General features: G+C 47.4%; 1 protein-coding gene across 5 annotated transcripts in view; it reads left to right on the top strand.

The window, feature by feature from the left end:
• The first annotated feature begins 889 nt into the window (after positions 1–889).
• fbxo21 (F-box protein 21) overlaps positions 890–13,765 on the top strand; it is a 62,963-nt gene continuing 50,087 nt past the window's right edge. For 2 of the 5 annotated variants that reach the window (XR_015072328.1, XM_085961755.1), the window contains exon 1: positions 899–1,176. Coding sequence is in view for 2 of the 5 variants with exons in the window: in XM_085961755.1 (XP_085817881.1) it covers positions 1,001–1,176 (176 nt within the window). In the remaining 3 variants the exon portion in view is untranslated. Of the gene's footprint in view, positions 1,177–13,765 lie in introns of all 5 variants that reach the window. The other 3 variants (XM_085961757.1, XR_015072329.1, XR_015072330.1) reach the window with 3 other exon arrangements.

Here is a 13,765-nt window from a genome sequence, read left to right on the forward strand (position 1 = left end):
GGGGAGTCCAGAACCAGGGGTCACAGTCTCAGAATAAGGGGTCAGCTATTTAGGACTGAGATGAGGAGAAATGTCTTCACTCAGATGGTGGTGAATTTTGGAATTCTCTACCCCACAGGGCTGTGGAGGCTCAGTCATTGAGTATATTCAAGACAGAGATCGATAGATTTTTGGATATTAAAGGAATCAAGGGATATGGCGATAGTGCAGGAAAGTGGAGTTGAGGTAGATCAGCCATGATCTTATTGAATTGCGAGCAGGCTCGAAGGGCCGAATGGCCTACTCCTGCTCCTATTTGTTATGTTCTTAGACCTATGATGAGTGACTGGAATTTGTGAATATTTACACTGGAGATCTCCAGAGAGCTTATTGAAAATTTCAGGACTGTGGGATATAGAGAACCTGGAGTGTAATAACATTAGGGATGACAAACTTTGTAATCAAGGGTACAGCTATAACCGCAGAAGATGTAAGCCTCGGTTTAACTACTTCACACAAAGGGCGATGGTATGGAGCAGGCTGCTCAGGGCTACTGTGGAAACAGAGTGTTAACAAATTCAAGGAGCTGAATTTTTTTAACGAAAGAAGTAATTGAGAGAGCAGAGTATTTTTTTAAACTTTGGTGCTGGCTAAATGGAGGGTCCAATCTTCCTGAGTTACAAACACTCCTTCTCGTTTTTAAATGTAGTCTACTTTGTAACTGAAGAGCAAACCGTTGACTTGGGTTTGCAAACTCAAGCGTCTGGTCTATTCGCAGTATTTTGTGATAGAGTAACTTCTCAATTGTGAGAAAATGTATTAATTTTTGCCGACTGGCTCGCTGCGGTTTTTTTCTTCTTCTCACCAATGATGTTCACTTCTTGCAGTATTAGGTGGGAGGAAGACCCTGAGCACAGCCCGGCCGCCCACCTCGGGGCGAAAGGAGTTTTGAATTCCCCGCGCTCTCAGCGGCCGGAAGCGGAAGTCGCCTCCCGTCAAGTGTTGGATGTAAACAAGTAAGATGGCGGAGCTGGAAGGCAGCAGCTTAACCGGGCTGCCGGAGGAGGTGCTGGAGCAGATCTTCTGCCACCCCTCGTTAAACCATGTGGACGTGGTTAACGTCTGCCTGTCGTGTAAGAAGCTGCAGGAAGTGTGTCAGGGCCGGAGCACCGTGTGGAAGCACAAGTTCAGGCAGAGGTAGGCGCCGCCGCCTGTGCGGGCAGGGAGCAGGAGGGGAGGCCTTGCTGGGGAACCTGGCCTCGTGTTTAGAAACCGACCTTTAGTAGCTGGTGAAGTGCCAGCGGCTGGGAATCACTTATTTTGGTTTTAAAAAGATGTGACCAATTCTATATATATATATGTCAAAATAAACAACTTCTCCTGTTTAAATGAAGTTTCAGTCCATGTCAGTAATCATAACTCACTCCACACTACAGTTGCCAACTCCGGTTGGAGGTGTTCCTGGAGGTTTGATCATGTGACATCTGCCCATGTGATGCCTCATTGCATGGTATCTGACCACGTGGCGTGGGCAAATATATTTACCTTCTAAAGGTTGGGTCCCCTGTGGTTGAGAATCTTTGCGGCCGCAGCTGTTGTCCGAGAAGTTCCAAGAACCAGGCGGTCACCCAAAGGTGGGAGAGGGATTCACGGGGCAAACCAGAAGTGGGAGGAACTTGGATTCCATCAGTAACTAATAGTAATGCATTGAAATGACATCAATAACTAACACTCGCAACACCCAGATTCTCCAAATATCCAATACAATATCTCACTGATAGTAATAGGTGTAAGGCCCCAATATCCTACCTGTAACCAGTAGTAATCCTATAATCCACTGATCGTTTGTTACTACAACCAGAATCCCCTTCCATTGCTCAAAGTGTGGTCAGTCTGCCTAGTCAATGCCACTTTTAACAGTCCCCATCTTTCTCCCTATCTCTTTGGACTCTGTTTTGAACTCCGGTTGTGTGTGAAGGCGACAACTCTGAACCGAGAGCCTCAATCGGAGCCAATGTGTTGGACTTCAGACATCAAAACTGGCCGGCACAGACTGACCTGAGCTAAACCGAGGGATTGCACAAAGCGTAGTGGGCTCGGTGTTTGGGGTACTGCTCACAAGATACATGGTCCTAAACTCAGCTTAGCTCCGCACCAACATTTTGTAGTGTTTCTTAACTCTTTACTGCTTTATGGTACCTAGCGAAAAGGATCAGCTGAGGCTTAAACTTTTCTAAATAGTTGGTTTTATTGACACCATTCAGTGGGATCGTGGCTGATCATCTGCCTTGTCTCTGCTTTCCTGAACTATCCCCATATCCCTTGATTCCCTTAATATTCAGGATTCTGTCGATCTCTGTCTTGGATGTACTCGACAACTGGTCCTCCGCAGCCCTCTGGGGTAGAGAGTTCCAGGGATTCGACGCCCTCTGGGTGGGGAGGTTTCTCCTCATCTCGGTCCCGGATGGCCGGACCCTTGTCTGAGGCTGTGTCCCCTGGTTCTAGACTTCCCAGCCGGTGGGGGCTGCATCCTCCCTGTATCTGCCCTGTCAAGCCCTGTGAGAGTTTTGTGTGTTTCGGTGAGATCGCCCCTTATTCTTCTGAACTCTTTGAGCAGAGTAGGCCCACACTATCTATCTGTCCTCATGGGATAGTCCCCCCATCCCAGGGGCCGGTCTGGTGAACCTTTGTTGCACTCCCTCTATGGAGGGCGTGTCCTTCCTTGGGTGGGTGGGTGGGTGGGTGGGGGGCCAGGACTGTGCATGGTACTCCGGGTGTGGTCTCGCCGGGGCCCTGTATAGTTGCGGTAAGACGTCTTTACTCTTGTACTCGGATTTACTTGTAGTGGGGGCCAGCATGCCATTTGCTTTCCTGGTTGCTTGCTGTGCCTGCATGTTAGTTTTCGGTGGTTCGTGTACGGGGATTCCTGGGTCCCTCTGAACACCAACATTTCCCAATCTCTCACTATTTAAAAAATACTCTGCTTTTCTATTTTTCCTACCAAAGTGGATAACTTCACATTTCTCAACATTATATTCCATTTGCTATGTTCTTGCCTACTCACTTAGCCTGTCTATATCCCCCTTAAAGCCTCCTTGCATCCTCCTCACAACGTACATTCCTACCCAGCTTTGTATCATTAGAAAACTTGGATATATTATATTTGGTCTCCTCATCCAAATCATTGATGTAGATTGTGAATAGCTGAGGCCCAAGCACAGATCGTTGCTGTTGTGTATGTACCTTTAAGGGAATAACTGGTCTTAGACTGCAGTACCGGCAGTCACCACCCCTGTCTATAAGGCCCTAGCAGGCTTCTGTAGTTTCAGTTTCAAGCTGCCTCTTGTTCAGTAAAGTACTTGTTAAACTGTTCTCCCAAAGTCCGTGTATTACTGAGGCGCGGACTTTACAGTGGTGACGAGTAAGTTTGAACTCACCTGCAGTGTGGCATTATCTCACGGGGATCTCGCCTGAAAGGAAGGTCCTGGAAGGTCGTAGTCTGAGCAACGGGCGTCGACCGAGGGCAACCGCCCAAAGAATCCATCGGTGTTTGGAGAATTGCGGGAGAGACTGTGGTTCCAGCGAATCGTGCTGGTAGCAGGTAGCGCGCTGACCCTTCCGGACTGCGGCAGGCTCAAGCTCGATCGAGCGGCTCTACAAATCGGGCCGTGCAGCGTCGCCGGGAAAAGAAAACGAGAGAGAGAGGGTGGAGCGCACAGGGCGCGGTCGGTGCTCGAGAACAGGACAGCGGAGAGAAACTAAATGGGGGGGAAGGAAAGCGAGACGCGCCGAAGCTGCGGGTCACCGCCATTACCCCGTAGAACGCTAGGAGCAGCGTGGCAGTAAGGGGAAGAAGCAAAAGCGCGGGAGGCGCCATTTTATCCCGTTGGGGAAGAAGCAAAAGCGCGGGAGGCGCCATTTTAAATCGCCCAAGATGCCGAAAAGTGGCAGTATCACTGCTTTCGACAACGAGGTAGAAGACTGGACCACGTATGTGGAAAGAATTGAAGTGTACTGCAAGGCAAATGAGGTGGCTGATGGAAAGAGGGTGTCGGTATTATTAAATCTGATGGGTGCGAGTACGTACGGCCTATTGCGGAATTTAATTACCCCAGCTAAACCAATGGAGAAAAGTTTTGAGGAGATTGTTCATATCTTACAGTAATATCTAAGCCCTACACCACTGCTGATAGCAGAAAGATTCAAGTTCCATAAAAGAAACCAGCACAAAGATGAGAGCAATGCTGACTATCTTACGGAACTACGCAAGTTATCGAAGCACTGCCAGTTCGGAGCAGGACTGGCAGACACCTTACGGGATAAGTTTGTCTGCGGGCTCCAAAGTGAAGGAACCCAGAAACGACTACTTTCAAAAAAAGGACCTGACGCTAGAACAGGCTTTCAGCGTGGCAGTATCCTACGAAGCAGTAGCTGCGGAAATACAACAGAAACCACAAGAATACAGCGCTAACGAAATGGCGCATGGAGCCGAAAAGTGCTATCGCTGCGGCAGAACAACCCATGAGCAGAAGGACTGCTGGTTTAAAGACAAAATATGCAGGCAATGCGGGAAAATGGGACATATAGCAAGAGTCTGCAGGTCGGGAAAGAAGACCAACACGACAAGAACTACTAAAGAACAGTACAGGAAAGTAAAGAAACTGACAGATAGTAGTTCAGAAGATCAGGAGAGTAATAAGGACTCCGGGAGCAGGCGACTAAGTTGTTTAAAGTTACACAATGTGATCGCAAAAGAAGATCACCGAACCATTTGAGTCACCCTCATGATAGCAGGGTCCCCAGTGAAGATGGAATTGGACACAGGATCAGCCCTAACTGTCATGAATCGACGAGACTATGAGCGGCTATTCTCACACATACCCTTAAAGGACACATCCATTGTATTGAAGACATACACGGGGCAAAAGGTCTACCCCAGAGGAAAAATAAGGGTGCCAGTTGAATATAACGGAAAGGAAACACAGAAACTATACATATATATACTACGAGATGGAGGACCACCATTATTGGGACGTGAATGGATCCGAAGACTACAATTGGATTGGCATTCCATTCTGGCACTAACTGTGACTGACAAAAAAGATGATGACGTCGCACTTGGAGGTCTGTCACAAATTCTATCTGACGCGGAAGAGGTGTTCCAACAAGGACTTGGGACTCTAAAAGGAGTAAAGGCAACCATAAAGATTGAGGATAACGCAACCCCAAAATTTTTCAAGGCCAGACCGGTGCCATACGCGATACGCCCAGCTGTGGAAGCTGAACTGAGAGTCTGGAGCGTTCGGGGGTGCTGTCTAAGGTGGACTGGAGCGAGTGGGCCACACCCATCGTTCCTGTAATGAAGAAAGCATTGAGCAGCTCGCCTGGGGAGCCAAGGAAGGTTTGCATCTGTGGGGACTTCAAGGTGACTGTGAACCCAGTCCTGCACACAGTACAGTATCCGCTTCCGCGGATAGAAGATATTTTCGCCTCACTATCTGGAGGGAAACGTTTTACAAAGATTGACCTGGCTCAAGCGTATCTACAAATGGAGGTGGAAGAAGCATCTAGGAAATACCTCACTATAAACACTCACAAAGGCCTTTACCAGTACAATCGACTGGTATTTGGGGTAGCATCGACCCCGGCTATGTGGCAGAGGGCAATGGAACAAGTCCTGCAAGGGATCCCGGGGACCCAGTGTTATTTGGACAACATCCTGGTCATGGGCGAAAATGACAATGAACACCTTGCCAACCTGGAACAGGTGCTCACGAGATTGCAGGAATATGGGCTACGAGCCAACCGTCCCAAATGCGAGTTCTTCAGGAGACAAATCTCGTATTGTGGCCACATGATTGATGAGGAAGGGTTGCATAAGTCGCCGGACAAGATTGAGGCTGTAGTCAAGGCTCCAGCACCAGAAAATGTGTCGCAACTGAGGTCGTTCCTCGGGTTGGTGAACTACTACCATAAGTTCTTGCCGAATTTATCTACAATTCTGCACCCACTGAACGCCCTCCTTCAAACTGGTGTAACATGGAAATGGAGTGATGAGTGTAAGCGTGCCTTTCAGGAATGTAAATGCCTAATCACTTCAAAAGAAGTATTGGCCCACTACAACCCAACACTACCGATTTGGTTGGCATGTGATGTGTCACCTTATGGCATTGGAGCGGTGCTGTCACACAAATTCCGTGACGGTTCAGAGAGGCCAATAGCCTTGGCATCGCGCTCGCTAACCTCAGCCGAGCGTAACTACGCCCAGATTGACAGGGAGGCCCTCAGCCTGGTGTGGGGGGTGAAGAAGTTCAATCACTATCTGCATGGGCAGAAATTCACCCTACTGACTGATCATCAACCCCTGGTCTCAATTTTTAACCCAAAGAAGGGCGTTCCGGTGATGACGGCGCAACGGCTGCAAAGATGGTCACTTTTTCTAGGGGCACATCGGTATGACATGAGTACAAAGGTACGAAACAACATGGAAACGCTGATGGGCTGTCGCGCCTACCGTTGCCTACGGCGGAAGAAGCACCTGCAGTGGACCCGGTGGAGATATTCCATGCGACCATAGTCGAATGTTTGCCTGTTACAAACGCAAGTATTGAGAAGGAAACCCGAAATGACCCGACACACTCTCTGGTCTATGATTTGATGGTGAAGGGATGGCCGGCATATGGTGACTCACGGTTGCCAGCATTCTTGCCAAGGAGGGAACAGCTGTCAGTGTGCCGGGGAACCTTGATGTGTGGATCCCGAGTGGTAATTCCACCAAAGTTGAGAGATAGAGTACTCAATGAGCTTCACGAGGGTCATCTGGGAGGGGTAAAAATGAAGAGCCTAGCCAGGGCGTTTGTGTGGTGGCCGGGAATCGATAAAGAAATCGAGGATATGACCAAGAGATGCACAGGATGCCAGAAGGTCCAAAACACTCCACCACAGGCCCCGCTACATCCATGGGAGTGGCCCTCATCTCCATGGCAACGGGTACACATTGATTTCGCTGGTCCATTTATGGACTCGATGTTCCTAATTGCTGTGGACGCCCATTCGAAATGGCCAGAGGTCATTTAAAATGTCCTCCACCACCACGGAGAAAACTATTGCAGTCCTAAGGACCATCTTCGCAAGGAATGGGTTGCCAGAACAGATCTGTTCCGACAATGGCCCACGGTTTGTGTCTGAGGATTTCCGGAGGTTCCTGAAGAATAATGGGGTGAAACATTACACATCTGCCCCATATCATCCAGCCACAAATGGATTGGCTGAGAGGTTTGTTCAGACCTTTAAAAAGGCCATCAAGGCAATGTATAATGACGACACACCACTGCAACACAAGGTGGATAACTTCCTGTTTGCTTACCGGAATGCGACACATGCAGTAACCAACCAAACTCCAGCCGTACTGTTTTTCAACCGGAGACTAAGATGTCGCTTGGATTTGCTCAAACCAAACATAAGACGAGATGTTGAGGATAAGCAGTTCCAGCACATAAATGAGAAGCCAACCAGGAGCTTCAAGATAGGGCAACCAGTCTTGGCCCGCGATTACCGAACAGAAAAATGGCAGCCAGGCACGATATGCACACAGCAGGGACCACTAATGTACACAGTGGACGTTGGAGAGAGCATCGTGAGATGCCATGCTGACCAGATTCTAGTGTCACAGGAACAAGCCAAACCTGTACCACAAGCACGTGCACCTGGTAATGAGCCCGAAGTACAGATTGCGTCTACCTCAGAAGCAGGGGTATTGGAAGCTGACGAACCAACCAATGACAATGAGCCAGAATTGACTCCACCGCCAGAACAGGATACTCGAGAAAGGCGCTATCCAGTCCGGATCAGGAAGCCTCCTCAAAGACTGAACTTATAAATGACTATTTCAGTTGATGTATATATTATTGAGAAAATTGAAATTGTAATTAGTTATTATTTAGTTGTTAAATGAATGTTATGTACTGTTTATCTAAAAGGGGAGGAATTGTTGTGTATGTACCTTTAAGGGAATAACTGGTCTTAGACTGCAGTACCGGCAGTCACCACCCCTGTATATAAGGCCCTAGCAGGCTTCTGTAGTTTCAGTTTCAAGCTGCCTCTTGTTCAGTAAAGTACTTGTTAAACTGTTCTCCTGAAGTCCGTGTATTACTGAGGCGCGGACTTTACAGTTGCGGTACCCCACCAGTTACACCCTGCCAACCCGAAAATGACCCATTTATTCCTACTCTCTGTTTTCTGTCTGTTAATGAGTCCTCAGTCCGTGCGCGTATATTACCCCCAATCCCATGAGCCCTAATTTTGTTTAATAACCTCTTGTGTGGCACCTTATCGAATGCCTTCTCAAAATCCAACTGCACCACATCCACTGGTTTCCCCTTATCTATTCTGCTAGTTACAACCTCACAAAACTCTCAATAGATTTGTCAAACACGGTTTCCCTTTCATAAATCAGTGTTGACTCTGCCCAATCCTATTATTATTTTCGAAGTGCCCTGTTACCACGTCCTTAATAATAGATTCTAGCGTTTTCCCGACTACTGATGTCAGGCTAACTGGTCTGTAGTTCCGTTTTCTCTCGCTCCTTTCTTAAATAGTGGGGTTACATTTGCTACCTTCCAATCCGCGGGAACCGTTCTGGAAAATATGGAATTTTGGAAAATGACAACCAATGCATCCAGTATCTCTGTAGCCAAATATTTCAAAACCCTAGGATGTAGGCCATCAGGTCATGGGTATTTATTGGCTTTCAGTCCCATTAATTTCTCCAGTACTACTTTTTTACTAATACTAATTTCTTTCAGTTCCTCATTCTCGCTAGACCCTTGATTCTCCATTATTTCCGGGAATTTTTTTGCGTCTTCTTCCATGAAGACAGACAGTATTTGTTTAATTTCTCTGCCATTTCCTTATTCCCCATTATAATTTCTCCTGTCTCAGCCTGTAAGGGACCCACATTTACTTTTTGCTAATCTTTTCCTTTTTACATACCTATAGAAGTTTTACAGTCTGTTTTAATGTCTCTCGCTAGTTTACTCTCATTCTATTTCCCTTTATCAATTTCTTGGTCCTCCTTTGCTGAATTCTAAAATCCTCCCAATCCTCAGGCTTACTATTTTTGGCAGCATTATAAGCCTCTTCCTTTGATCTAATACTATCTTTAACTTCTCTTGTTAGCCATGGTTGGACCACTTTTCCTGTGGGGTTTTTGTGCCTTAAAGGAATGTATATTTGTTGTAAATTATGTATTAATTCTTTAAACGCTAATCATTGCTCGTTCACTGTCATACCTTTTAATGCAGTTTCCTGATCTACCTTAGCCAACTCGCCCCTCATACCTACATAGTTTGCTTTGTTTAGATTTATGACCCTAGTTTCGGATTTAACTAAGTCACTTTCAAACTCACTATAAAATTGAGTGGCACTGCCTGAGACCAAGGAGCAGAGGTTAGTCCACATTTCAACTTGGTTGGGCAATGGGATGGATGGGTTGTATGCATGGATCTAAAGGGGAAAAACACAAAGTAAGGGAGGAAAGGAAACTTAAAAGGGTTTCCTGAATAAATAAATCCTATTTGTAAAATAAAGGCAGACAGTTCTTCCAATAATATCTTCTTTTATTCAAAAACGAATTTTCTAATAAAGATTGAAGATTGCTGGTGATAATTCCATCGGAAATTTCTCAGAGAATTAGCAGGGAATTTTAATTGCAAAAAACGATTGGATTGGAGTTGGTTGGGAAGTTAAAGTGTTAGAAAACTGAATCCTGATCCCAACACGCCTCCATCCCGCCCACTTCTGGCTTTAACGGAGGTGGGACCGGGGGGATTGCAGCCAACCAGCTCCCAGGAGGCGGGTGTGCCATTTAAATATTATTATGAGGTTGGCGTGCCTCAGATTTAGCCACCATTTCAAATTTAACTCTGGTGTAATCGGGTTTCTCAGGCCTCGGGGAAGCTGCCAGCTAAAGTCAGGCGAGGACTGCTGGATCCAGGAGTAAGAGCCATTCCAGCATCCCATACACACCCACCCCCTGTGATGGGAGACCACCCCCTAGGCCTTCGATCATCCCACCGAGGCCACAGATCCCCCCCCACAAGGCTTCCGATCCACCTTCGACGGCTTCCGATCGCACCCCCCCCCCCCCCCCCAAAGGACACTGATCCCCCCCCCCCCCCCCGAGGCCTCGGATATCACCCACGAGGCCTCTGATCTCCCCATGAGGACTCCAGGGCCCCCTTGAGGCCTCAGATCGCCTTCCTGGACTCCTCCCTTCAGCCCCGATCCTTTCACCCCTGCCCCGATGCTCCGGCCATGATCCCCCTTCCCCGGGTGATGCTCTGCTCACGATCACTCCTGATACTCCGGCCCGATCCTCCCCTCCCCCCCCCCCCCCCCCCCCCCCCCCCCCACAAACCCGGTCAATGTGCTTGCCAGCAGTGTAACTCCCTCATGGTGCTTTCTTGGACTCAGTGAGATCCCAACCTCCCATTTCTCTCATGATGGTATCATCTCCCTTTCCTTGTGTCAGGACAGCTCGAAGTATCTCAGCTGAGTGATGGCGAGCGTCAGCGTCATTCAGTTTTAGAGTCGGGCGGAAGGTGTTCCCATCTTTTGGAATTCTCAAAAAGTTGGTTGGAAACCGAACTCAAACACTGAAGCTGAGGTGAATCAGAAGGGTGCTGACTAACTGGGGGTACAGAATGTTTATCACTTCCCCTGATTCAGGCTTTCGTACCACTTCATGAAGAGCACAGAGGACAGCTAAAGGCTGCTGAGTTGCTGAATCTTTTGTATCTCTGACATGGGAATCTCTACCGGCGTCATACAATGACCTTAAATTGTCAAGTAGGTAGTCGGCTGTGGCTACTGCATTATCTGACAGTAGGGATCGCCATATGTCACCAATGTACCTGTCAGGTGGACTAGGGTAAGTGAGGAGAGTGGACAAAACTGCTGGCATATGGTGTGACGCCAGAATGGAGATAGAATGCGTCACTGCATTTGTCACCTGTGGCTCAGTAGTTGAGTGCAAGTGACTGCACAATACTTTGATTGTTCCCCGAATGTGTGCAAGGGTGGCTCCACGTTTGGTAATGAGGACATTTGTGATAATAGAAGCTGTGCAGGAAACGTTCCATTGTTTGTCTGCTGTTAGTCCTTTAAAGATGGTGAAGAGTAGAGTGTTCAACTGATCATGGGTTATGCACTTCGATAAAACTTTACCAACGTCAGTGCACGTTTGAAACCCGCCTTTGATGGCTTTCAGATACTCCACTTCCTTAACTTGATGACCCACAGGAAACCCTTCAAGGTGTATAACTAGATATAAAGCAATCCATACAAACTTTCAATGGCTGCCTCCCTTGCAACAGGCGATGGATCTGCACATTGAAGCCTCACACTTCCAATAATAGTCACCAAGTTATTGGATTGCACCTTATTGCTAACATCCAGTTTCTCCAGGTAAAACGTCACCAGCTGTAAAGTGGTCTCCATTGCCATTTCTCGCTCCTGGTCCTTTGTGGATTGCATCCCGGTCTCCATGTTTTTAAATACAGAATGAAGCCCATCAGGCGACAAATCCAAAAGTAAATATTGCTTCAGAAGATTCTGCAGAGTGGCCATTGTCTCGGTGTGAAGGTTCTGTCTCTCTGCCATGTTCATGTTTGTGCTTTCATTGGGAGTGCTGATCTCCAAATCTGGTAAGCTGTAGACACTATTCAAACAGCTCACTGTTAGCGTTCAATGAAGGCTCGAGTTTTATGAGGGATGCACAGGCATCCATGGCAGACTTTCGAAGCGAAGTGGTCATTGTCTCTATTGGTTCAGCCGTGATCAGCTCTTGCATGCAGGTCAGCAATTCCGCCTTTCTGGTGAAAGTGGGTTTTGTCCCAAGAGGGGCGTGTCCCTCACTGGGTTCGATAGCTTTGGCCAACAGTGTCACCGTCTTGATCAAACTTAACTTGAGTCCAAATTTCAGTCCAAAAATCTTTGCGCTGAAAAGGCACAGCACATTGTGCAGAATGTCAGTCTATTCTGAGCAGAATGAGGCCCCGAGGACAATGTAACATAATCTGCCCGTAGCATAAAATGAGCATGCTTTTAACTTTTATTATTTGATTGTCACCGTGGTCCTGAATAAGGTGGAAGGAACTTTGTATCTTCGAACTATTGAACTTCATGAAACCCTTCAGTGTGGTGAGCGTGGTGTCTAAATGGGTTACAGCACAATCCCCAATTGTAGAAGCTACCCTGTCTCTCTCTAAATCTTCATTGTGCTGAACACTCTGTAGCATCTGCTGAAGAATTTTTCCTACGATTTCTTTGTCCTGGGTCATTCGGAGCACTCTCTCTAAAAACTTGTACAGAAAACCCCTCTCTATTCGAAACCGGTGATAGGTGTGAATGCAGTTGGTCATTTCTTCAGTTAGCTGGACGATCCACACCTCATCTGCGATTGCCTCCAGCGTTTGGGACAAAACCCCCAACAGTTTCTCTTCCCACTCATCCTGGAGGTTGGACCACTCTGAATTCTCCCCGAGAAAGTTAAATAAAATTGGGAATTCCGTGTCCCATACTCTCGCTGCTGCTGGGTGGATGTCCATTCCCAGGAGAGAGAGTAAGCCCAGAGCAGGAACACCTCTGCCTTTTCCATGACACAGAGAAGACGCAATCAGTAACCGCGTCAGCAGTGTACGAGGCTCAGGAAGATTTGGATAGTCCTCGTAATTAAGGAGAAATTGTGTCTCGCTGGCTTCCAGTTTCTTTATTCCAACGTACAGTGAGGAACCGCAGATGATTGTAAAGGCGGCAGTGTACTGTGATCACAAACTCCAGTACGTAGGGTCAGGGGACATCGCCAATCGGTAAATTCACCGCCATCAATTTCAGCAATCCTTCGCACAGTCTCTTTAGATCGTTCTCCGTAACCACGGCCACCATTATGTTGCCGAGCTCCTCTTCGCTTTCTGTGCTCTCCTCGTTCTCGGGCAGAGCACACTGTCGGATGATAAATTCCACCAGCTGCTTTCCTCCCTCCAGCTCCCAAGTAATTGTGACTGGCCATCGTGTATATTACCTGGGCACGTAGTCCCTTCACTCTGTTAGTCTCCGATGAAAATGCTCGTTGTTTGCGAGTCAGAATCTGATTTTTCTGACTCTCCATGTGTGAAGGGACAGTATCGATAAGGTACTTCAGCACAGCCAGTGCCCCAAGTTGAACTTGGTCATTGTCAATTGCCAGTTGCATCTGAAGGAACTCTAGTATCTGGCTTGTAAAGGCCAGAGCTAGAACCCTGGAACACCAAAGGATTGCATTCAGCAGCTTCTCAGAAAGAGGCTTGGTGGGTTGTTCCATCACACTACAGATCTGCTGATGTAAACTGGTCAGCAGATTGCAGTTGTGCCAGTAGTACTTCACTGTTCCTCTCTCTGGCAATGATTGACACAAGGATCAGGAGAGCTTTCCTGGTACATGGAGTAGTAAGTGGATTATCCGGGCTACTGTTTCCATTACTGCTGTGCTCACCGTGGGCTCTTTCATAGGCAGCTATGAATTCAAAAATAGATCGTAAGCCACAGAAACCTCAGAGAAGAATATCTGTTTCTTCAGTTTGGGTTTTCGGATCCCCTCTGTGTTTGACAAGTATTTTAGAATGCTCTCACTAAAAATACCCAATGCAACACAGAGAGTCCACTTCATTTCCCCACCTGTTACTTTATGAAGCATGGGGAGCATGTTTTTCAAGACCGGCTTGAGCCGAGATACCGTGCAATGCACGTT

Source organism: Somniosus microcephalus, chromosome 19 (assembly GCF_052327205.1).
Source record: "Somniosus microcephalus isolate GS21.2 chromosome 19, FLI_Smic_1.0, whole genome shotgun sequence".
Classification (NCBI taxonomy): domain Eukaryota; kingdom Metazoa; phylum Chordata; class Chondrichthyes; order Squaliformes; family Somniosidae; genus Somniosus; species Somniosus microcephalus.